General features: G+C 39.2%; 2 protein-coding genes across 6 annotated transcripts in view; one reads left to right on the top strand and one right to left on the bottom strand.

Annotated features, from left to right (window-relative positions):
- piezo2b (piezo-type mechanosensitive ion channel component 2b) overlaps positions 1-11,971 on the top strand; it is a 118,529-nt gene extending 106,558 nt beyond the window's left edge. For all 5 annotated transcript variants that reach the window (XM_074651937.1, XM_074651936.1, XM_074651935.1 and 2 more), the window contains 10 exons: positions 44-255; positions 650-808; positions 1,604-1,751; positions 3,110-3,298; positions 3,628-3,720; positions 5,029-5,198; positions 7,800-7,913; positions 8,382-8,461; positions 9,034-9,220; positions 10,206-11,971. In XM_074651937.1, coding sequence (XP_074508038.1) covers positions 44-255; positions 650-808; positions 1,604-1,751; positions 3,110-3,298; positions 3,628-3,720; positions 5,029-5,198; positions 7,800-7,913; positions 8,382-8,461; positions 9,034-9,220; positions 10,206-10,458 — 1,605 coding nt within the window. In that variant the 3' untranslated portion in view covers positions 10,459-11,971. The remainder of the gene's footprint in view (positions 1-43; positions 256-649; positions 809-1,603; positions 1,752-3,109; positions 3,299-3,627; positions 3,721-5,028; positions 5,199-7,799; positions 7,914-8,381; positions 8,462-9,033; positions 9,221-10,205) is intronic.
- A 3,188-nt stretch (positions 11,972-15,159) lies between these two features.
- Positions 15,160-22,715, bottom strand: napgb (N-ethylmaleimide-sensitive factor attachment protein, gamma b). The gene is made up of 12 exons (XM_074651968.1): positions 22,536-22,715; positions 21,902-21,969; positions 21,718-21,802; positions 21,619-21,636; positions 21,498-21,528; positions 21,303-21,412; positions 21,017-21,083; positions 20,847-20,917; positions 20,460-20,538; positions 19,494-19,573; positions 19,085-19,214; positions 15,160-16,335 (listed from the first exon to the last, which is right to left on the bottom strand). Exons 1-12 carry the CDS (start codon positions 22,589-22,591, stop codon positions 16,195-16,197), a joined length of 936 nt encoding a protein of 311 aa, XP_074508069.1. The 5' UTR covers positions 22,592-22,715; the 3' UTR covers positions 15,160-16,194.
- Between the last annotated feature and the right edge of the window lie 2,088 nt (positions 22,716-24,803).

Genomic DNA, 24,803 nt, shown 5'->3' with positions numbered 1-24,803 from the left:
ATCACTTCTGACAGAAGTTAACATTTATTTACACCTCTTCTAGAAACACTCGGCTGCAGACATCACATCATCCCTGTCGGAGGATCAGGTGCCGGGACCTTTTCTGGTCATGGTCCTGATCCAGTTTGGGACCATGGTGGTGGACCGGGCCCTCTACCTCAGAAAGTCTGTCATGGGCAAAGTCATCTTCCAGGTCATCCTAGTCTTTGGCATCCAATTCTGGATGTTCTTTATCCTGCCAGGAGTCACAGACAAGTAAGATATGTTTATGTAGATATGTTTGGCATTTAATCTAAAAGCATTCATTTGATTAAAGTTCAATATTTTAGGTGCCCTAGTGACAATATCCTTGGTTTAAAATAGGGCTTAGGATATTTGTTGCATGCTTTTCATCTCTCTCTTCTGTCTGTTACTATTCAAATAAAGAAAAGCATCTTTAAAAGGTGTTCTCCATCTCAAAACTTTTGATTATGAATGGTTTACAGCTTAAAGGAACTTGTTCAGTCATACTTTTCTTTGTAATCAAGTTATTTTGTTTGCAAAGCCTAAAAAAATTTAATATTTGAGTCTTTGTTCTGACTATAAATAAAAAAAAAAAAGCCTTCATCCTTTAATTTTACAAACTGTTTCTCTTCTCTTCCCCTCCTAGGCGTTTCAACGAGAACATAGTCGCTCAGATGTGGTATTTTGTCAAGTGCATCTACTTCGGGCTGTCAGCCTATCAGATCCGCTGTGGTTATCCCACCCGCGTTTTGGGAAACTTCCTCACCAAGAGCCACAATTATATGAACCTCTTCCTGTTTCAAGGGTGAGTTAAGCTGGTAAAGTATAATTTCTTCCAGCTGGACAAACAAGGTCTAAAGCTCTGGTCTGTAAAGGGGAGACTCGTGGGTACCCATAGAACCAATTTTTCAGAGTTCAGAGGTCAAGGGACCCCTTTGAAAATGGCCATGCCAGTTTTTCCTTGCCAAAATTTAGACCAACTTTGGAGCATTATTTAGACACAGACATAGACATGGTTAGTTCCTTAGGTTTTCTAGTTTCATATGATATCAGTAACTTCACTCTAGCTCTAAAACTGAATCTGCTACAGCCTCTGAAAGACGGAAAGTCGGTCAGGATCGTCGGTCTCGGGGTTAAAGTAAAAATAAGTTTTTTCCAGCATATATAATATATAATTTTTATAGTTTTATGAATACCACAGACCATTGTGTTTTCTAACATTTTAACCAGTTTTGTGCTTGAACTTCTCCAGACTATTTGTGCACTAGAGGTCTGGCTATATAAACGTTTGTAAGAGAATAAGGGCTGTTAAGTGATAATGTAAAAACGTGTAGTGGCTGCCAATAGTCAGTGTTGTTCAGTCATATAACATATAAAGATCATTTATAGTCTTCCTTTTACTGTCATAAATATTAAATCATTATTTGAAAACATGTATAGCAATGACCAAAAACATGGGCTGAAGCCATAGCTCATATTATTATGCCTGCCCTTCACTTCCCTGTGCGCGATTTTCTGAACGCAGATATTGAATCTGATTTTATTTCAGTCTCATATTTTACCAGAATAATAAATAAAGGCTCTTCTTTTGTTTTTGTAGTTTCCGTCTGGTGCCGTTCCTGACGGAGCTGCGAGCCGTGATGGACTGGGTTTGGACTGACACCTCGCTGTCTCTGTCCAGCTGGATCTGCGTGGAGGACATCTACGCTCACATCTTTATCCTCAAATGCTGGAGAGAGTCGGAGAAGGTGTTTATCATTGTGGCATCAGTAGAAGAATCGCTCTCAGAGCCTAAAGTCTGTCATGTTGGAATTCATGCTGAAATTCACTTTTGTGATTTGTTGAAGTGGATCTTCTTCTTTGTAATTTGAAGATTAGCTGTGCTCTCACTTTCTGCAACCAGCTGTATATTAGTTGTATAGTAGTTCCCAACCTTTTTCCTTAAGGGAACCCTTTTCTATCATTTAGTGAACTGACGACCCCTGACTAAGGGACATATCTTATTGATATTTCATATTGTATTCAATGCATAACAATAACAGTACAGAACATCTGAGAAACTGTACAATTAACCCAAATAGAGAACGCAATAACTGCAGAAAGTTTGTGTAAAATGAGTGATTGTGATGAATTTTGCATACTTTTCTAATGCAGGACGAGGCTGTTTAGCAGAGAGGGGAGGCTCTGTGAATATAACTTGTGCCCTCATCCTGTTTATATCTTAAATAATAATCCAAGCTTTAAAAATAACAATCTAATTTAGTTTTTTTCACAAAAATAAATGAGATATAGGCCAACTGTAATATATATATATATTGTATATATATATATATATTATATATATATAATATATATATATATAAAAATAGTTGTCTTACACCCCTAAAAGTCAAGAAGGCCTCGGAACCCCCCGTGAAGATTCTGCGACCACTAGTGGTCCCAAGTTGGGAACCAGTGTATTAGATAACAAGGATATATTGTGTCTGCGGTGCAAAATATTCCCAAAAGTGCACTAGAAATATCTTTATTCTATGCCTCACTAAAGTAAATAATGCACTCTTGCAGTCTTCCCTGGGTCAGTCTGCAAGTTTTTGTTCCATCTTTACTTTTATAACCGTGGTCCAATTAATTGCCTAATTCGAATAGATTTACAAAAAATACTCCAGGCATATATCGAGATATCGTGATACACAATTACGTTCTAAATGGATAATAACAAGCCCATACTAACTCAAACTTCTCAGAAAATCTGATTAAACTCTGTTAAATCTAACTATTAATCTAATTACTCTGTATTTGTGTGCGTGCATGTAAACATAGTCAGTGTATAGCTGGAAATATGTATTCATTTTTTTTCTGTGAAACCATTATGTTAATTTTACACTTAAATGAGAAAATACTCAGTACTTTTAATTTGTCAAGTATTTAATTCACGCAGGAGTATACAAATGTAGGCTTACCATGTGGTTATTTCAAATAGACTATTTATTTACTGAATTCCCAGAAAACATGCTATATCGTGATATATATCCTTATCGAGATAGATATACATATATCTAAGGCCTACTTAGAAAACATGTATGTCCTTTATTGCATCCTTCTGCAGAGGTATCCCCAGCCGCGAGGCCAGAAGAAGAAGAGGGTGGTGAAGTACGGCATGGGAGGGATGATAATAGCGCTGCTGATCTGTATCGTCTGGTTCCCGCTGCTCTTCATGTCCCTCGTGAAGTCCGTAGCCGGAGTCGTCAACAAACCGCTGGATGTGTCGTTTGAAATCACCCTGGCTGGCTTTCAGGTGTGGACACAGTTTCTTTTATCAAATCATATGAGCCGAAACAAGCAAGAAACTCTGCCCAAAGCTAAATCCTTTCAAAAATGAAATAAAATCCCTACCTCCTTTGAGTAGTAGAAGTAAATAAATCTGTTATTCATTCTAAGGCCTGGTCTTTATTTACATGACACTTTTTGATCAGTTTGTGAGAGAGAAGCCGGAGGATTGTGATCATGTTTTCTAGGTTGTTGTTTGAGTATTCTCTATTCTGACTGCAGGGCTTAATGTTTGATCTTGTGTCTGGGAGAGATTCAATGCAATTACTAAAAACAAACAATGTCCTCTTCTCACAGCCCATCTTCACCATGAGCGCTCAGCAAAAACAACTGCAGGATGTGACAGAAGAGCAATATAAAGGCTTTGTGAACACCTATAAGCAAAACGATGTAAGTAAAAGAAATGCAAGATCTATATCTGCCCTATTTTCAATCTATTGAAAAAGAGTAGTAGAGATTACATTGATTACATAATCCAGTTACTTTTTTTCTCTTAAGTACGACCAAGTAAACTTTTACACCTTTTGCAAACCAATTTTTAAAGTCGCTATGTGTACAATTTGAAAGGATCCATCTTTGGTGCTCTCTAGTTGTAGTGTCAAAAAAGACACTGGTATACAGCGATGTACGCAGTGATTTAAGCTAAATGCTAACATTAGCACACTAACATGCTCACAAACGTGTTGTTTAGCAGGTAATGTTTGTCGTGTTTACCTCTCAGTTTTAGCGACTTTAACAACCCCGCTAATAAGCAGGGTTTTTTTGGCTTTGTTTAGTCTGTCAAATTTCAGAATATAGTGAAAAATACTTTTCACAATTTCCTAAAGACCAAAGAGATGAGATACTAGTTTTTGCTAGCAACAGACCAAAACATTTTTTTTGTTTATTATCACATATATCCTCCGATTGAGAAGCTGGAATCAGGGGATCCTCAGCATTTTTGTTGATTAATTAATAATTATTACACGGCTTTGTTGAATACTCGATTCTGATTGGTCAATCACAGCGTTCTACAGTCTGTTATTTCTTTATAGCAGACCGTTGCTATGTATAACAGACCGCTGCTATGGGCGCAGCTCTGATGTCGGACTCTGGCAGACCATTTAAAGGTCAAATTATTGATTTCTTAAGTAACAAGCCGTGTAATAAGCGGGATAATGGACAGCTAGCGGGTCATTGTTGTGAAATAAACCCCTTCAGGGCGACACAAACTTCGCGTTGGGGTGCCGCAGCAACCTTGTCGGGGTTTATTTCACAACAACGACCGGCTCGCTGTACATTATCCCTTAGTTTATCTATTATTAAAATAGTTGTATTAGTTGTATTTTTCTGTCAGTTGTTTACTCAGTTAATCAACTAGTTTAATCTGCTCAAAGTAAACAAATGAAAACAAAGTATTGGAAGTTATTAAAGTTCATCCTTTGAGGAAGATGAAGGTCTGTACCAAATTGAATATCAGTCAATGCAATATTTGTCAAAATACAGCAGAGGAAAAGTCACCAAAGTCATAGACTGCATCCTCTGGGGACCATGAATATCTGTTTATGTCAATCCAGCCCAATAGCTGTTGAGATATTTCACTCTGAACCAAAAGCACTACTTGGAGTAACTCCGCTTTGTGGTGGGTTAAGAATTCCACACACGGTGGGTTTTACCTTTAAATAATGTTCCCACTATGTGTTTTCGTGCCGCGGCTAGGACGCCTTGCAGTGGTTGGAGGGCTACACGGCACCGGACCTGGTCATCGCAGAGCTGAAAGACAGCTCCAACTCTCTGTGGACCATCAGTCCACCCAGCAGAGACAACCTGATGATCATGTTGGCCTCTAATGAGTCATTCCCCATCACTTTGTCCTGGTCTGTGCAGAGGTACGCCTCCCTCATGTTGTCCATTCACCATGTATGCTTGTGAGAAGAATGTGGGAGAATTATGATCTATAGTCAGTGATCATCTCAAAGGGAAACATTTATTTATACCTCTCCCTCTCTATGTAATATGTAATCCTCAAACTCACATTATTTGATGATGACACACGAGTCACATGACTTTAGACTCGACTTCACAAAACCAAAAAAAGACTTGCAACTCGACTTGGACTTTATCACCATTGACTCGTGACTTCACTTGGACTTGAGCCTTTTCACTTGAAAATACTTGATAAAGGTATCAAGCCAAAAGATTCAAAAGTATGTTATTTAAAAAGTGTGTGCACGAGGACGCTCAACTGCCTGGTATGGGAGGTAAGTCTTCGGAGAGTCGTTGGGTTTATTTACTTTTTGAGAGATACTTTATTGATTTGTTTGGGAAGAGGATTTACTCGTGCGGGAAAAACTGAACTGAACAAATTTCTGAATCTTTTGTTGTTTATTGCCGAATCTCCGAAAAGTGGTGTTTTTTTTGTTGAACTCTGGACTCTTTATTTTTGTTGAATATTTTTGGGACTTGCACTTACACTTAATTCCTCAGATCCACTTTGTTTGAACCAATCCGACAGCATCCAATCAAATTGCAGGAGAAAACCATGAAGAACTAACGTTACGTTACTGAGCGCCTAAACTCAAAGTTTAGGACTTGGTCTTGTAAAACAGTGACTTGGTCCCACGTCTTCGTATAGTCAGTTAGCTTTTATTACCAGGTCATGTCAAACATTTGGCTCATGGGATTACAAAATATCTTCAACTGGTCCCGCAGGAAAAATCCCTCAGGATTATATTTCAGTCGTGAACTGATGTTGTGAAAATAAACTGTCCTGTAGAACTTTTTTAGAAGTGGCTGTTTGCGCAGACTGATGTATGGCCAAATCAATTAATCATATACATATAAACTAAGATTAATCGATTAAAATATTTAAGCACGATTAATCTCATGATTGTCCAGAGTTAATCATCATTAATGCAAATTAATCACACTAGGGATGCTCATTTTGAAAAATGTTCTTAACCGATATCCGACCCTCGTTAACCGATTGTTAACCGTTAACCGACAAGATTTGTGCCTCGCATGCAGCGGTGTACCAGCTGCAGGAGCACAACAGATATTCGTTGACGGGAGTCCCGAGTTCACCCGTCCGGGAGCGTTAACTTAACAGCTACGATGCTGTGTGTAGTGTCGCGGACATGCAGCCACTTTCCCAGTACAATCACACATTTTTTATCTGTTCAAATGTAGCTCAAAGGGAGATTTGTCAAGTATTTAATACTCTTATCAACATGGGAGTGGGGAAAATATGCAAATATGCTTGCTTTATGCAAATGTATGTATATATTTATTATTGGAAATCAATTAACAACACAAAACAATGATAATTATTGTCCAGAAACCCTCACAGGTACTGCATTTAGCATAAAATAATACACTCAAATCATAAACTGCAGCCCAACAGGCAACAACAGCTGTCAGTGTGTCAGTGTGCTGACTTGACTATGACTTGCCCCAAACTGCATGTGATTATCATAAAGTGGGCATGTCTGTAAAGGGGAGACTCGTGGGTACCCATAGAACCCATTTACATTCACATATCTTGAGGTCAGAGGTCAAGGGACCCCTTTGAAAATGGCCATGACAGTTTTTCCTCGCCAAAATTTAGCTTAAGTTTAGAGTGTTATTTAACCTCCTTCACGGCAAGCTATGACATGGTTGATACCAATGGATTCTTTAGGTTTTCTGGTTTCATATGATACCAGTATCTTCACTCTAGCTTTAAAACTGAGCTCGCTACAATCTCAAAATCACAAGTTGCGTTAACGCGTTAAAGAAATCAGTGGCGTTGTGGCACTGTTTACCATTGGCAGAGCATTTTGGCAAATTTTTTTGTGGGATGATCAGCTGTGCTGATCATCCCACAAATGCATGATCCTTACAAGTTGGACATCATTGTGAAGGTAAATAAACAGGCTTTCCAACGATGTAAAATACAATGCCAATTAGCATTGTAACAACAGAGAAATAATCAAACAAACACAAGTTTCCGAACTTTTTTTTCCCAGTTTATTTGAGAGAGCTGTACACAGGAAGGCTGCAGATACCTCACATCCACTACACCCAGAGTTTGAGCGATTTAGGGTCCCGAGAGCCAGCTGGAGCATAAGAAGTCTTTTATTCCCTATACCATACAGGCATTGAACTCAGAATGACTGCATCAGGAAACACTTATAAGATGTGCTCTCTTTTATTATTTATATAAATTATTTGCTCTTACCTGCCCATTTGCACTATTGTATATTGTATACTGTATATTTGTGTGTTTTTATGGATGTGTTGTGTTATGTGTATTGTATGTACCTGTGCTGTACTTGGGAGAAGCCAAAGACAAATTTCCACAGAGGTGGACAATAAAGTCAATCTAATCTAGTCTAAATAAGCAATGAATATGTCAAGTAAAAAAATGTATGCTTACAAACAGTGGAGTTTCATGAGGTGAAAAAGTCCTTCAGATTAATTTCTGTATGTTTTTCCTCATGTGATCTCAGAAACATCACTTTAGGTGCCAAGGCAGAAACAACGTCAGGAAAACGAGTGACGGATTTAGACGAAGACACAAAGCAGAAGCTCATAAAGATCCTCAACAGGACTGAAAGCGATGTGTGAGTACATCAGCTGTTCACTCTCTTCTCTGCACTTCACACACTGTGATGTGATAATCAAGAACTAAATGAAATGAACATTGTCATTCGTTTTATTCCCCCTCATACGTGTCTGCCTAAATGTCTCTTGTTATGTTTGCTCCGCTGGTGTTTTCGTTGTGTTTGGCTGTTTTTATCTGTTTGAGTATTGATTTTATCTTTGTAAGGGTGTCCTTGGGTGTCGTGAAAGGTGTCACCAAATAAAATGTACTATTATCATTTATTATTTAAATTTTCCTATAAGACGAGATACATGCTTCCTCTTTTTGACATGTCATTTACATAAAGTTCTACCATACCATAATATAAAACCCTGAATATCTTTTAGCAAAATTGAAGAGATCTTTTTACTGTTATGCTCCAACATATTGAGAAACTAAGTAACATTAACTGTGTTTTACTGCAGTAACAGCCTCTCTTCCTCTGCAGGACCCTAGTAGATATCTTCCCTCGTTTTATTCGAGCCCCCAGTGACTCAGAGGCCAAATCTGTCGATCATCTTTATAAAGGTAAACGTCTCCATCTTTATCACTGTGTAGATCTGACTTTTAGTTGTTCAGCTGTTACTTGATTTTTGTGACAGCAAAGGAAAATTAAAAGACTCTATTTAACGTGAAAATGCAGCTTTTCAAAACACCTATTCTTAAAGCACTGAATCATCTTTGTACGTTTATTTAAAGCCACTATATTCAGAGTAGCAGTATCAAAAAAGGCCCAGATTCAGAAAGGAATGGATGCCTCTACAACGAAAAACCTGTGGCATCAGAATAATATTTAATATCACAATCATATTTTGACTCATAATGGCTTTAAAAAAAAGAAGAAGCTGTTTTTAAAATATTGCATATACACTGATAATGTTTATTAATAAAGTCTATAAAGTCTATATATTTAAATTTTCTTTTCCTTTGAAATTTCTTATTTATATTTGATTATACACTTGTTAAGTTTCCCTTTTTACCGACAATGTTTTGTTACTGGGGATGATAGAAAGTGTTTGTTGTGTTCTTTCAAAATTAACAAAACGTTTTTTCAGTTTTATTCTTATTAAATCACATAATTTTATTCTTTACCTTTGTAGACCATAAGATGCTGAACATAACCTTGACCTTGATGCAAGATACGCCCGGGGGTCAGATCCAGGAGTGGTGGCTCGTCAAACAGACCGAGGTCGGCCCGATAGCGAAGAGCAAGGGCGAAGGCCTGGAGCTCTACGTATTCAGCGACCAAGTCAGCCCGCCCAGTCTGGGCTTTCTGGCTGGATATGGGTATGTGGTGATATGTGGTGATATGTGGTGATATGTGGTGATATGTGGTATCGTGGTGATTTAAAAAAACTAAATAAACTCTGATACAGAATAGTCAAAAGAGTATCTGATGCTGTAGATTTTAACTCTTACTAATGATGCCTGACGAGGCCTCCTGTTTATTAGCAGTTTAGCAGATTAGCAGTTTGAGACATGTACCCTGTACTTGCAGCATCTCCTGTAGGTACAAATCTGGCTCACAGCCTTCGTATATGGAGGACGGAACCTGCCAAAATCAAAAATAAATGACTCGATAAATAAATAACGATGCCATTAAATGAACCAAAATAATATTAAAAATAAATGTAGGCATTAATTAATTGATAAAAATGTAACATAAATTGATATTTCTGTTTTAATTTGCTTCTTTATTTATTTATCTTTATATTACTTCCCCCATCTATCTACACTTCTATTTAATTTACCCTTTTATTTATTCATTTTTATTCATTTTTATTAACTTTTACATTTATTTATTTATTTATTTTTTAAATTAATTTATTATTTATTTTAGATTTATTTTTAAATGTATTTATTTATTATTAAATTGTATGTATTTGTTTTTGCATTTATTTATTTATGCATGATTTTCCCTTTGCACATCCCCTTGTATATATTTCCCCAAACTTATTTATTGACGTATTCTTCTCTTTATACATTTCTTTAATAGAAAGTTAATAAAAATAAATAAAAGATTAGATAGATAGGGGAAGTAATACAAAGATAAATAAATAGCCAATTAAAACAGAAATATAAATTTATGTCACATTTTATCATTTAATGGCATATTTAGTTATTTATTGAGTCATTTATTTATTTTTTAATTTTTAATTTTGGCAGGTTTCGTCCTCCCTATTCATTTGCTATCTACTGGCTAGATAAGTAACATTTAAAGAAATCCAAATTCTATATGTTGTTTAATTTCCCTTCTCTCTCTCCTGTCTAGGATCATGGGCTTGTATGCCTCTGTGGTTCTCGTCATCGGCAAGTTCGTGCGCGAGTTCTTCAGCGGCATTTCCCACACCATCATGTTCGAGGAGCTGCCCAACGTGGACCGCATCCTCAAGCTGTGCACCGACATCTTCCTGGTCCGAGAGACGGGGGAGCTGGACCTGGAGGAGGACATGTACTCCAAACTCATCTTCCTCTACCGCTCTCCAGAGACCATGATCAAGTGGACCAGAGAGAAAACTCAGTGAAACTCAGCGTAAACTAATGAAGGTCGGACATTTTCAGACAGGAGCCGCTCATTTGGGAAGTGGTCGCTCTGACGGTGTGAGCAGCCAATTCAGGTCAGCTGAGGACCAACCCTGTCCTCTTCCACTGAACTCTGATAGCAGCGAGACAGTGTTAGCTCCACACTAAAACACTTGAGTTATAAACTTTTATACTATTCACTGATGGAAAAACAACAGTCATATTATTAACAATTGAGGACAGATTTGCCGGTGCTGTATTTATCTCGCGAAACCTGGCTCAGTTTGGCATCCAGTGGATAAAATAAGCAGCTGGTGTCCAGTTTGGGACGGAGGAATCTTTTAGAACAATTTTCTTAAGTTATTAAAAGTCTTATCCCTAACAAAAAGGTAGGTTTTTAAACACAAATGCCCTCATCGCTCTTCACGCCTGCCTCTAACATTTTCACAGTTTGCATGGCAGGCGGAGAGAAACTGGCTGCAGCATTAATCTTTAAGGGCTTCCCACCAACAAATAAGTGCACAATAATGACCACATGAGCACAATCTCATATTTTCTCCCAACCGGAACGCTTCGACTGTGGGACTGTGCAATATTGAGCTCTTGTTCCTCCACGTTTTTGAAGGATGTGGACCAAGAGAAAAGACCGGTTCTAGCTAAGAAACATGAACATAAAGACCATCCTTTTTTTTTTTTTTTAAAGGTCAGAAGCCACATGGGAGCCTCCTGAGAGACACAACGCAGAAAACATTATCAGACAATCTTTACTTGCCTTATTTTGTTTATATGAGAAGAACTCTTGTCAACTACATATCTTTCTCAGGAAGAGCTGTTTTCACAGATATTCATTGTAGGAGTTATATGTTATAATATGTAGGCTTTGATGGATCTAAAAGAATATGAGATTGTAGAAAAAGATGAGAGCTATTTAAATGGCATGAAATTTAATGTGGATATTGTTCAAATGGACTGATACAGAGTATGTTTACTGCACAGGAAAGACTATTAAGAAAGTACATTCAGCGCTGTGGACTGTTTTCCTCACAGAGATTAATTGCCAATCATCCATGTTCTGAATCATCTACAGTTTGGCTTCAGTCGAGACCAGCAGAGGGCTGTTTCTGAATCAGGGTAACGTGCATTCGGTGGTGCATTCTTGCACATCACTAGTGAACCTCTCGCTGTTTTTAACATTCACACTCATGAACACTGTGGTGCGTCGTGTGCATTCAGTCATCAAAGAAGAAACGAGCGGACACAAAAAAAGATTCCTCACATGAAGGGCTGAAACACGAAGCCCTATGGTCCAAACTATGCATTAGAGGACATTGTAGCATGATAGAAAAACTTCAATATTGCCATGACTAATTTTCATTACATGTACATACAACTTTAAGGGGGACAGGTCACGGTGGAATGAAATGTTAAATTGTACCTGTATGTTTAAGACAATGTGGTATGATAGAAGGTCCAGAGATCTGCAAATAAAACATCTGGAAAGGTGTTGAGTTTTGCATTCAGCTGCTGTTTGCTTGTGGGGAAGGACTGAGAGTGAGCAGGAGGAGAATCTGTGTGTTTCAACAGGATGTTAATGGAAAACAGCTGCAGCTGACTGAACCTGAGACCCTCTGGTTTGAAGATGGCCACCACCAAGGACCAAACCTGCTGCATCAACCCTGTTTTGTTAAAGGTTCTCTATGCGATATTCAGAGCATTAATATAGCAGCAAACAACTATTTGCTATGTAAAGATATAGAGGAGTAATTTCTACTCTCTCCCTCTCTGTGTGTTGTAATGAGAGCTTCTCTGTTCTTTGTTTTGGTAGCCGGTCCGGCAGCATGTGCATGTGATTCCCTCCCTTTGAAACTGTTGGCCCTCCCAACTGTTCTTCCCCTCCCTCCGCCCTGGTAAGTGTGAGTTAACCCCCATTAAAAGGACTATTTGTAACTTTCAGAAATGCTTGTTAACAGCGACACCTGTGGCCGTTAAGTCAACGAAAGTCAGCGTCGGGGTCGCGCTTGCTCGTTCTAAATAGACATGAACGAACATCGCTTAAAACAGTGAGGCGACACGCGTCAGCTAAAACCACAATATCACTCTATATTTCACCTGCTTGGCAGTAATGTTAGCTGACCAGGCGAAGCTCTCTCTATGAATCAATGCTGATCATAGTGTTGGCTTTTCCTGCTTCAGCCTCCGGGGCTGAAGCAGGAAAAGAAACGTTATCGTCTCCCGACCGCGGCCGGATTGAACAGGGAGACACCGGCACCCGGTCGGAGACGATAAAGTTTCTCGCTGCGGAGTCCCGTCACTTCACAAGACACGGAAAACCTCTGTTGGTCTGGAGGAGCTGCAGCATTTATTTCTGCACAAATGTCCACTGTACATTTACTAGATATTCTCAGAGCTAAACTAACTCTTCTGCAGTGTGTAGTGTGCGCGCATGAACGTCAGGTGGAGCGAGAACGCGCGCGGTGTGTGAGTGAAGACAAGCAGGCAGAGGAGCGGTCTGAACAGCGTAGCCACACGCGAGCGCGCATATGCGAGCGCGCATATGCGAGCGCGCATATGCGAGCGCGCATATGCGAGCGCGCATATGCGAGCCGCATCACCGACCGGTAGATTTATACCTGTAAAAAGTTACAAACAGTCTCTTTAACACTGTTAGATCTGTCAGCATTGTTACCATTGTTAGCACTGCTAGCTGTGCCATTTCGGCTCAGCCACCTCCATGTGTGCTTGTGACGTCACAGAGGTGAGAGCCGTGTGCAGGCAATCCCAGCCCAGAATTTCTCTGAATTTCATTTATAGCTCCTTTAACTTACTTACTTTACTACTTTACTATACTTTATTTTTATTTTAACATCATTTTCTCTCTTATTTGTTTGCTATCATTTTTTTAATGCATTATATAACAATAATGGCATGTAAGTATTTAAGAAAGTGTAGGATGAGTTGCATTGACAGGACAATTACAGGACTTCACGTTTTTATAAATTTGGGCTTTAGGAACATTAGTGCAGTGGTTCACAACCTTTCTCCGTAAAGGAACCCCTTTTCTACCATTGAGAAAACTGAGAACCCCCGACTATGTGACATATTTTATGTATATTTCATATTATATTCAATGCATAACAATAACAGTACAGAACAACTGAGAAACTGTACAATTAACCCACGCAATAACTGCAGGAAGTATGTGTAAAACAAGCAATTTGGATGAATTTTTAGCAGATTACTTCCTGTGAATATTACATCAGAGAGGAGTTTTCCTGTTATCACACATACTTAAAGCTGCAGCGGGTAGAACTGGAGCAAATATGATTTTTTTTTAAAATATATTTTTATAAAACGGTCACTATATCCTGACCGTAGTGCATGAGACAGGTAATCTGAGAAAAAATCATGTGCCTCTGTGTCCTCCGGTGTCCGCCGGTGCCCCTAATGGCATCTGCAAGATTTCACAGACCGGAGGAAAACAACCAATCAAAGCCGAGCTGGAGCCTGCCGTCTCTGAGCAGCTGTCAATCACTCGCGAACGCCGATTAAACAGTCAAACTAGGCAACGCTGATCAAATATGAATAAATATTCTGTTACTGTATTGCCTATTTCTTGCCTCAAATGTTTTCAGAAACATCTTGTAGTGTACTGTTTAGCTGTAAAATAAGAAAGTTTGTGACAGCCAATAGGAAAGTTTGTGACAGTCAATAGGAAAGTTTGTGACGGCCAATAGGAACACTCTCTCTGAAATGACCTGTGATTGGCCAAAGTCTCCCGTCAAAGGCTACATTTTTTAAAGCCTGAAAACAGATCCATGAGGAGGTGCAGAAGTCTTGAATTACAATATGCTGAAAGGTTATTATAGAATTTTTGCCCAATGATGCCAAAAACATTCTGCCTACTGAAGCTGTAATAGGCTTCTTTTTTGACAAATTGAATGTTTTCTTCCCCTGACGCTTGGCCATTGTTCCGTTAGCTCTTTTCTAATGCAGGACGAGGCTGTTTAGCAGAGAGGGAAGCCTCGTTGAATATAACTTGTGTTCATGTCTTCACCGTAACCTTATCCTGTTTATATCTTAAATACTAATCCTAAAAATAACAATTTCATTTACTGTACCAGAACCGGAACCAGTGCCTTAGTGCATGTTTTTGCTCCATCTCGTTAAGTTCCTGTACTTTTTAAATCCATATTCTATTGAAGGAAACAGATTTTTCCCCTTTCCTCAGGGCCTTCTAGAAAGGACGCCTCAAATCTATTTTATCACTATAAACCATTATAAAGTGGTGACCTGCTACTGTACAATGTCAGCTTACACATTGCTTGATCTAATGAAGTCTTTCGTAAATACTGTACACATGACTTTAAGCTATCTATTGGGTTAATAACCCAAACAAGGAACAGTTATTATTTTCACCAACAATGACGTTTATGTACACTCAAGCCCAGTTTTGATCTTGCTAATGCACAGATGCATCGCAGATAATGAGAGGTCATCACAAAAGAAGCATGAATGTGTGTGTGCATTCAATATTGCTTAACAGGGTGAGAGCATTAGCCTCATCACAGATAAATAGGTCCATAGGGAAGCTACAGTCATTTCATGTCTGTCAGAGGCCATTCTGGTGCAGACGTCTGCAGCCGCCGTTAGTCTGGAAAATCTCTCCGCTAACTCGTTTAAGGAAATGCACAGAGACCATAAACTGCCACACAATGGAAATGTTTATTGATGCATGTGCAAAGTTTTGGAGATAGAAGTGGGCAACAACAGCACAAATAAAAAATGTAAACAATCCCTTTATCACCTTTTTAGTTATGTGGTATCAGAATAATTCTAATTGGCATGTAAATGATTTTGTCCCCAATAAACTTCTCACATTTACAGGATGAGCGATAAGCTAAATCACAAATTCAGCATCAAAGAGGAAATCAGTGGGGAATGCATGGTCCCTTTTTTATGTTTAGTTGCTTTAATTGGATGATTGTACTGTGGAAATTGGAAATAAAGACCATAACTATTTTTTTTGGTTTAAGGTGAAGAACACACACACCTTAAAAACAGTCCACAATTGGCTACAAGCTGCGCCATCAGGAATTGTACTGTTGTTAAATTTCTTGAACAACTTGAATAAGCGCTGATGCTGAAGTGTCAATATTGTCAAGCCTTGATATTCACAAATTCATAGCTTTGATTTTGATTTACCATTACTTTATTTCAAACATGCATTAACAAAGTGATTGCATATTGTTCCAGTAGTATTTTCAACAGGCTGCAGCCATGAATACTGAATAATTTAACTCTGTACAAATAAACACCTATACACTGATCATTAGACATATTTAGAGTATTTCTGATTTTAATATACTTATAATAGCAATCTTAAGACTCTACTCGCAAACAATAAGCGCAAAGTTTACAGCGTCACAGAGACAAGAAATAATTGGACATTTACATACAACAGGCTTTCATATATTATTGAATATTGAAGATTTTTCATTACACTGAGGCTCCACCAAAAATAAAAAAACACAAATTAAAAAGGCTGCTTAAACTCGGGTCGACTCTTCTGCAACACCGATTGTAACTGTTGTTGGTTTTTTTAATTTAAATTTTTTCTTATTTCTTGCACAATAAAGATTAAACAGCCACACATCTGGAGCTGAAAGGGTTTTGTTGAGGTTTTTAACTCGTACACAGAGGGTGTAGTGGTGGAGCAGCAGATGCTAACAGGCTGAAGGCTAACACAACCCTCCCTCATAGTCATCCTCGTCCTCGCCGGCAGCTGGCGCCCCATCAGCGCCGCCTTGTGGAGCAGCAGCAGCCTTCTTCTTCTTTCCTCCTCCTCCAGGTACCCTCAGGGAAATGGCCAGCTTGGCGTACTGTGTGAGGCACCGGGGAATAAAGTGAGTCATCAGATTTTAAAGACCCTGAAAACGTATTTTCTTCATCAGCTTCTTACTACAATTGACCACATTTTCTGTTATGTGTATGTGTGGGCGTATTCCCACCATGCCGTCTGTCTCTTTTATAAGTAAGTAAGAAAGAATGAATTGGCCTTAACAGACGTTGATTCGGCTCTGTGACTCCTCCGCTGCTGGCCTAGCGGCGGAGCAACAAACTTTTACAGCCCCACTGACGTGTGATGTCACCATAACAACTAACAAGAATTGCCATTTTCTTTTGTACTAGTTGAGGCTGACCTGAATGCTTCGAAGCTTCAGCCGTTGCCATGGTATTCGACCTCAAAATCACTATTTGAATGCTTCGTTTAACTTTTTTTTTTTTAAAAGGGACTATTTGTAACTTTGTACGCGCATAAATGTAGCGGGTCGTTACACATGCGCGTTCGCATAAGCGCGCCCGCGTGTGGCTGGAGCCTCGTCTCCGCTGCCTGCTCTCCTTCACTAAGAATGCACGCTCGTCCTCGCTGTCTCGCTCCACCTCTAGACGTGAACGCGCGCTCACTCCACACTGCAGAAGAGTTAGTTTAGCTCTGAGAATATCTAGTGAATGCACAGGGGACGTTTGTGCAGAAATAAATTCTACAGTTCCTCCAGACCAACAGAGGTTTCCCGTGTCTTGTGAAGTGACGGAGCTCTTCAGAGAGTTATGTTACCCTCTCGTTACCGACCGGGTGCCGGTGTCTCCTCTGCTCTCTCCGGCTGCGGGTGGAGAGAGCAGGGAGACACGCTGCAGAGCCCCGCTGCATCAGCCTGCACTTAGGCAGGAAAAGCCAACACTAGGATCAGATCTAAATCATGTTCATGGAGAGACCTTCGTCTGGTCAGCTAACATTACTGCCAAGCAGCTGAAATATAGAGTGATATTGTGGTTTTAGCTGACGTGTGTCGCCTCACTGTTTTGAGTGATGCTCGTTCAGGTATATTGAGAGCGAGCAAGCGCGAGCCCGACGCTGACTTTCGTTGATTTCACGGCCACAGGTGTCGCTGTTAAGAAGCATTTCTGAAAGTTACAAATAGTCCCTTTAAATGTATAAACAAGTACGTAATAATAATGTATCAATCCCAAAATAGCCCATGAAATAGGAATAATCCCTCAACATTATTCATGATTCATATTCAACATTAATAATTATTAGTTATTCTCAGACAGATATGGCTGCTTGTTGTGTGTAGAGGTGGGTGTGTGTACAGTAGTGCGGCACTGAAACGGGGGAGATGGAGACAGACAGACATGTCGGCCTGCTGCGCTGCTCCTCGAAGCTTCGAATACATTCAAATATTTCTCAGCGAAGCTTCAAAGCCCCAAAAATGGTATTCGGGACAGCCCTAGTACTAGTCAAATGATCACAGCACACAGCTCAATGTCCGCCCTGCTCCTATTCTATTTCTACAAATAAATTCCTCAGTGCGTGCTATATTGACCGAGAAAGTTTGCAGCTGCAAAGTCTGTTGTTCCTGCATCCAGCACTGTCATTTGAAGTGACAGTGATGTAGTTGGATGCAAGGAAGAACTACAAGCTGCTATTTCAGTTTGGATTTCTAGTCTCAAAAATGCCACTCAAAAACTGAACTTCCTAAACTTTAGTTCCACTGTGTAAATAAAGTTTAAAAACAAAAAAAAAGAAATGCAGCAGAGAGCATGGATGTATAAAAAAGAACAAGATACAGTGTTGTAGGCGGGCTCCCGTTCATTCCTATGAGAGTTGATCAGTGGCGCATGAAGCCAAAATGGCTCGACTGCCGAGTGATAAGGTACCCGGATCATTCGGCGATCTTCCGCATCCATTGGGCCCATGGAGCAGGCGCAGTAGTGTTTCCTTTAACTCTGCCTCCCAGACCTCGGTCCAGCCTCGGTCTGGGTCTCATTTACATGAACGGAGGAAAGGAAAATAACTCTGGATTCAGCTATTAGTGCATTTTACAACTTTTAGGACTTAATGATTTAAATAAGAGCTAATCAAGTGTTCATACTGGGAAGTTGATTTACCAAAAAAAAAAAAGTATCCGCCGAGTTACAGACGTCTCTTTCCAATATAAATCTATGGGAAAAAGTCCTTTTGGGCCCAATGGCATCACGTGACGGACACAGAAGTTGTAATTCTACCGTTTGGCCACTACGAAAATTTGCTTCAAAGCCCGGCACACTTCATGGGGGCTTGGGCGGAGAGACGCTGAGGCCCTGCAAGAAGATATGGCCGGCGGAGACCCTCCGGGTATCAGAAGTTCGCGTGCAATGCATCATGGTACATGTAGCCACTGCTGGCACTGCTCTGTCAGCAGGAGAACTCAGCTTTCTCGGTCAATATAGCACACACTGACGAGTTTATTGTTTGACCACATTTACCATCAGTACTGATTGGACATCCACAAAAGGTGGAAAATTTTCCCTTTAACTTTGACCTGCGCTGGTCAGTGATTTTAATCCCATTCGGAGCACGCATGGGAGTAATTTTTTACCCCCACCCCAGTAATAATTATAGCTGCAATTACCTTACTGTTTTTCAGTGAACTTGATAGTAATTTAAATCCCTCCTTGTATTTTAATGTGGATCTGAGTTTTTTCCACAGGAAGAGCAGCTTTTCCCTTCTACTCTTTTCATTCATAATTTGACTTTTGAGAGAAAAATGTCACATTTATTTGTAATTATGAGTCAACAATACTCACGTCATTGTCCATGTACTTCAGTAAAGGTGAGTTGCACACACGGTAGACCTGGTCCTCGTCCTGCTCGTCATAGCCCTGCAGTAGCGTCTCCATGGCAACGCTATCTTCACTTCCACTGTACCCGGGCAGACTGGTGGGGACCAAGCAGCACTCCATGTAATGATCCTCAGTTTAAGTGTTACACCATGAACATGAGGAAATATCAAGGGTAAACAAACTCCCAAGAGAGCCTTTGAATACGATCGACTTTTGTCTGTGAAGCAGGAATGTTTACTGTTTGACTACTATTAGGAAATCAGTTGTCTGCTGGTAGAGTTTTAATGCCATGCATAACAAAACTTTGGCTCCTTGTAGTTCCAGCAGGCCACAGATTATAAAAATGTCAATGTGATAATAAAGAAAAACATACCTGTAACTTTCTCTGACACATTTATCAGCTGCTACGTAGTCCGCTCTATGAAGATGAACCAGCACTTGAGCAGTTGTTTTCTAAAGAATGAAAAGCGCAGACCAACATGTATGATTAATATACAACTAATAAATCATGTTTTATTACATTTTGATGAGTTTCCATTCAGAGGAGGTGAAAGGTCAGGTTCAGCTCCAGAACAGCCCCTAAACATCTGGTAGGACCTCCAGCCTGCTGCTCAGTATTTTTACTTTTTACTATTATTAATGGTTTCCCTGATGAGACCAAAACAACTTACTAACAACTACGGCCACAAAACTCCATAATCGTCCAAAAGCTCAAAAAAGTGCCATACTGTTGTGTTTTGGAACATTTAGGGCTGCAACTGATGATTATTTTCATTGTTAATTAATCTGTTGATTATTTTCTCGATTAATCCATCAATTTGTTTGGTCTATAAAATGTCAGAAAATTATGAAAAATGTCAATCAGTGTTTCCCAAAGCCCAAGATGACGTCCTCAAATGTCTTGTTTTGTCCACAACTCAAAGATATTCCGTTTACTGGCATAGAGGAGTAAAGAAACCAGAAAATATTCACATTTAAGAAACTAAAATCTGAAAATGTTGACTTATTTTTTCTTAAAAATAACTCAAACTGATTAATCGACTATCAAAATAGTTGCAGATTAATTTAATAGTTGACACTTAATCGATTAGTCATTGCAACTCTAGACATATTCCAACAATTATGTCCAGAAGTTCAATATGTTTAGTTTAAACTGAAACAACAGTGCTGTGTTGACACTGCTGTGGTAAACTGATGAGCTGACAGGAATACAGGTTGCAGGTCAACGTTTATGCCCCGCAGAGACAACACAACGTTGCCGAACTGGAAATTCTAGCTGACTGTGATGATATATTCAGTTTGATTAAGTTGCACAGAGAATTTAAAAACAACAACCCACCTTGAAACACATTGGGAAGTTCTCAATCTCTTTGTACATGTTCTTCTCTTTCTGCAGAGCGACTGACGCTTCATCCAACCTGGTGAGGAGGACGAGTACACCGTGAGGAACCAAGTACTGTCTGTAGTTTAACATTATTTATAGACTCAGATAAACAGCTTTGGGGCTGTTGTGTCCATTTGTCACAGTGGCAGTTGACTATTTGAATGAGCTTTATTATTGAGAGATCTAAGTGGGGTTTCTGAACAAAAGTTCTCTTTCAACTTGCTAAAAACAGCACAATATACAGCTATAACTGATGCTGTGTTTTATCAACCACCACCTACAGTTTGGCAGCACAGGGGACTAGTATCAGCGTCCCCTCCACCGTATCTTCATTTCCTTTACCTTCTTAACCTGACCAGAAGTCTGGAGGCTTTTCCCAGCAGCTCAACTGCCTGACGCAGGCGGTCCTCATTCTACACACAGAAAACATGGATGGTTATATTAAGTGAAAAGAAATAAAATCAGTATCAATTAAATGATTCATTCGGGGTTTGTTGGAAGCTCAATTTCACCTCAAACACGCCAGCTGCCTTCTGATACAGGTCCACAGCTTTCTCGACGTTTATAGGCTCTATCAGTCTGGTGAATAATGAAAGAAAGTGCTTTTAGATTAAAGAAAAATCTAAATCTTTTTAATATATTGCACTGCATCAGTATTCCCTTTTTAATGGCAGGATTTTCATTAGAACTAGAAGGTACAATGTCAGATAATAAGACTAACAGCTAACTGCTGAGTAATGTTTCATTAATCGAAGCAAACTTCCTTAAGTGTAGAAAATAAGGGCTAATATTTCTTACTTTCCAGCCCGGTCCAGAGCCATGGCAGCAGTGTCAGGAGTCCCATTCTCCATGTACATCATACAGGCTTTCTCTATGTACTGGATGGCTTCCGGCATCTTCTTTTGTTCCTGTTGAAATGCAAACACAGCCCAGTTACAATTCTGCTGCAGAAGCCTTACCGGTTAATGAGTTCAATGTTTAATCTGCTCTCACCTTCATCATCATACCTGCCTGTTCAATAGCCCTGAAGAAAAAGGAGGAGAGTTAGAATAAAATAGTGTTTTTAATGTTTGCTGCTGGCTTAATACTAGCGGTTACAACACAATATACTTACTTTGCAGCATGGAAAAGCCTGCAGGACAAGTTAAGGAAACTACAAAAACAGACAGCAGTGTAATGTCATGCAACTGTGGACAGAGTCCTGAGAGGATACGTCTTGTTTTCTGTTTGGTATTCAGCTTCCTTCAGGTAAGCATCCTTTGCTTGCTCATACTGCTTCGCATTCTTGAAGCAGACAGCTACAAAACAGACATAAGACAGTTAGTTAGCGATACAAAACTGTGGGATATTTATGAAATGATTACTTCATATTAAGGAATAATTCATTTTTAGGTTACCTGCTTTGGCGTATTCTGACGCAGCACTGTCAAAATCCGGCTTCCACTTAGTCAGACCTGTCTTTAAGCTACAACAACATGATGAGGAGGATCATTAGTACCGGCTGGAGCAGAGCACAATGACAACATGTCCTGTACAAATGTTATTTACAAAGTGGAAATGAAAGAAAGCATAATCTTGTTTATAAGACAAATGAGTTGTGAATAAAAAATAGTAGACCATCACTGACAAACAACAGGATCATGGTCAATCTGACAAAAAGCTATCTTTGCTCCCTCTCAACCTGTAAGTGATCAGACCTGAAGGTTTACAGTAGTGGCTTATTGGTTAATTGTCACAGTATATGACCCCTTTTGTGAACACAGGCTAAAAAAAAGGTATTAAAAATACCCATAAAAAATGATTAATTGAGATCTCTTATTGACTATTACAAAACAGGAAAACACTGTGGCTCATTTATAGCGTATTAAATCCACCTATAATGAACTGACGCTGCAGAAAACACTGAGTTTGTGTCGCATAGATACCACAGTGGCCTTTAACGTTACAGCTAGCTGCTGTAGCAACAGGAATACAACAAACTGTTCTTCCTTCCGGGGAAAGAAAGAAGCGACATTATATAACATAACTTACCATTTCTCAGCTTTAGCTATGTGCTCATGAGCTTCGTTTATCTTCTGAGCAGCCATGCTGTTAGGTAGCTCGATGAGGTGTGATTTGGTATCGATAAACAGAGATGGATAGGTGATGTTGCTTCGTCGATGTTTGGATTAGCAGGAAACTCCTCCTCGGGCGCTACGTCATCCAATGTCGCAGGCTACGGGTGCCGCCGAAGACAAAATACAACTAACCCTAACCAAGAAATGCGAAACACTGGCTGTTGTGATATTTGTTTTTAGGCTATATAACAAAAAAAACCTTGACCCAACTAATTATTTACTATATGACAGAATTATGGTACAGTTTCAAGCAGTAGTAAATGAATGAATAAATAAATGACTCGATAAATAAATAAATATGTCATTAAAGGGACTGTTTGTAACTTCTTAGATGTATAAATCACCGGGGTCGGTGTCCCATGCGCGCTCGCATATGCGTATGCGCGCTTGCATACGCATATGCGCGCTCGCATGTAGCTACACTGTTCAGACTCAGACTCCAACACAAACTACACGGAAGCACCAAAACCGCAAAGTTCTATCTAGGGAAGCCCGTCTTGCAAAACAGTGTTGGCCGCGGTCGGAGGACGCAGGGGAGACCGTAGCTTTGGTCTCCAGGGCCGGAGTCTCTGTTGTACTCTGCTCCTCTGCCTGCCTTCACTCAGCTCGCTCCACCTAACGTGCATGCGCACACACTACACACTGTAGAAGACTTCGTAGCTCTGAGAATATCTAGTGAATGTGCAGTGGACGTTTGTGCAGAAATAAATGCTGCAGCTCCTCCAGACCAACAGAGGTTTCCCGTGTCTTGTGAAGTGACGGGGCTCCGCAGCGAGAAACGTTATTGTCTCCGACCGGGTGCCGGTGTCTCCTGTTCCCTCCGGCCGCGGTCGGGAGAACGAAGCAGCAAAAGCCAACACCAGGATCAGCAGTGATTCATGGAGAGACCTTCGTCTGGTCAGCTAACATTACTGCCAAGCAGGTGAAATAAAGAGTGATATTGTGGTTTTAGCTGACGTGTTGCCTCACAGTTAATATGTCTATGTAGAGCGAGCATGTGCGAGCCCGACGCTGACTTTCGTTGACTTAACGGCCACAGGTGTCGCTGTTAACAAGCATTTCTGATTCTTACAAACAGTCCCTTTAAATGTAGCAAAAATAATATAAAAAATAAATGTAGCCATTAATTAATTGATAAATTGTGACATAATTTTATTTTTTGGTTTAGTTTGCTTCTTTATTTATTTATCTTTATATTAATTCCCCAGCTTACTTACTTTTCTGTTTAAGTGTTACTTTAATTTATTTATGTATATATTTGTATTACTTTTTTGATTCATTTATTCTTGCATTAATTTTATTTATTTATTTATGTATGCATTTATTTTTCATTTTATATTTATTTTTAAATGTATGCATTTATTTATGTCTTCATGCATTTATTTATTTATGCACGATTTTTCCTTTGCACCACTTCTGTATTTCCCCAAACTTATATACTATATACCCATACTTTTTAGACATTTCTTCACACATTTCCTTTTACATTTCTTTATGCATTTCTGCCTCATTATGCAAATGAAAGGGCTGTCACTCAACCTGGTGGCACGTGGGACCTATAGTGAAAGATAAGTGCTCCCACAAACATATTAGGAATACACTCAGTTATGTTTCTGTCCCTTCATCTACAGTATATGTTTTTGGTCTTCCTCATTTGAGGATATAAAGTGGGAGAAATCTTGGAAAATGTGTGATAAATACGGTAGAAACTTGAGATGAATGTTGGAAGAAACGTTTGATGTAATGATATATTTTAGTCAAGATACAATTGGAAATAACATGCTGTATATAATACAATTATTTATTATTTTTGTAAAATTTTATATTCACAATAAAAAATGGTCTGAAGCCAACTTTCCTGCATTTTATTAATGAATTCAAACAATATAGCACCATCATACCCAATATTTAAAAAAAAAAGCAATTGAGATTTTGTCTTTTAAGATTCTGTTTGTACCTCTGTTAATATATATATACATATATATATATATATATATATATATATATATGTATATATATAGGACTAGGTGGAGAGATTATATTTAAATTTTTTAAAGATAAGATAAGATAAGATAAGATATTCCTTTATAAGTCCCGCAGTGGGGAAATTTGCAGTGTACAGCAGCAAAAGGGATAGTGTAAAAAACAAGAAGCATCAGCTAACACAGTAAAAAAAGAGCTA

The sequence above is a fragment of the Sebastes fasciatus genome, chromosome 11 (genome assembly GCF_043250625.1).
Source record: "Sebastes fasciatus isolate fSebFas1 chromosome 11, fSebFas1.pri, whole genome shotgun sequence".
Lineage (NCBI taxonomy): Eukaryota > Metazoa > Chordata > Actinopteri > Perciformes > Sebastidae > Sebastes > Sebastes fasciatus.
Note: the sequence above shows the minus strand (reverse complement) of the source record. Positions and strands in the feature narration are given on the sequence as shown.

Coding starts and splice junctions, on each gene's coding strand:
- napgb (XM_074651968.1), bottom strand. CDS start 22,591: ATGGCTGCTCAGAAGATAAACGAAGCTCATGAGCACATAGCTAAAGCT. Junction 20,539..20,846: donor CTTCTGGTCAGGTTAAGAAG/GTAAAGGAAATG, acceptor CCTCCTCACCAG/GTTGGATGAAGCGTCAGTCG. Junction 19,215..19,493: donor TGTGTCAGAGAAAGTTACAG/GTATGTTTTTCT, acceptor GGTCCCCACCAG/TCTGCCCGGGTACAGTGGAA.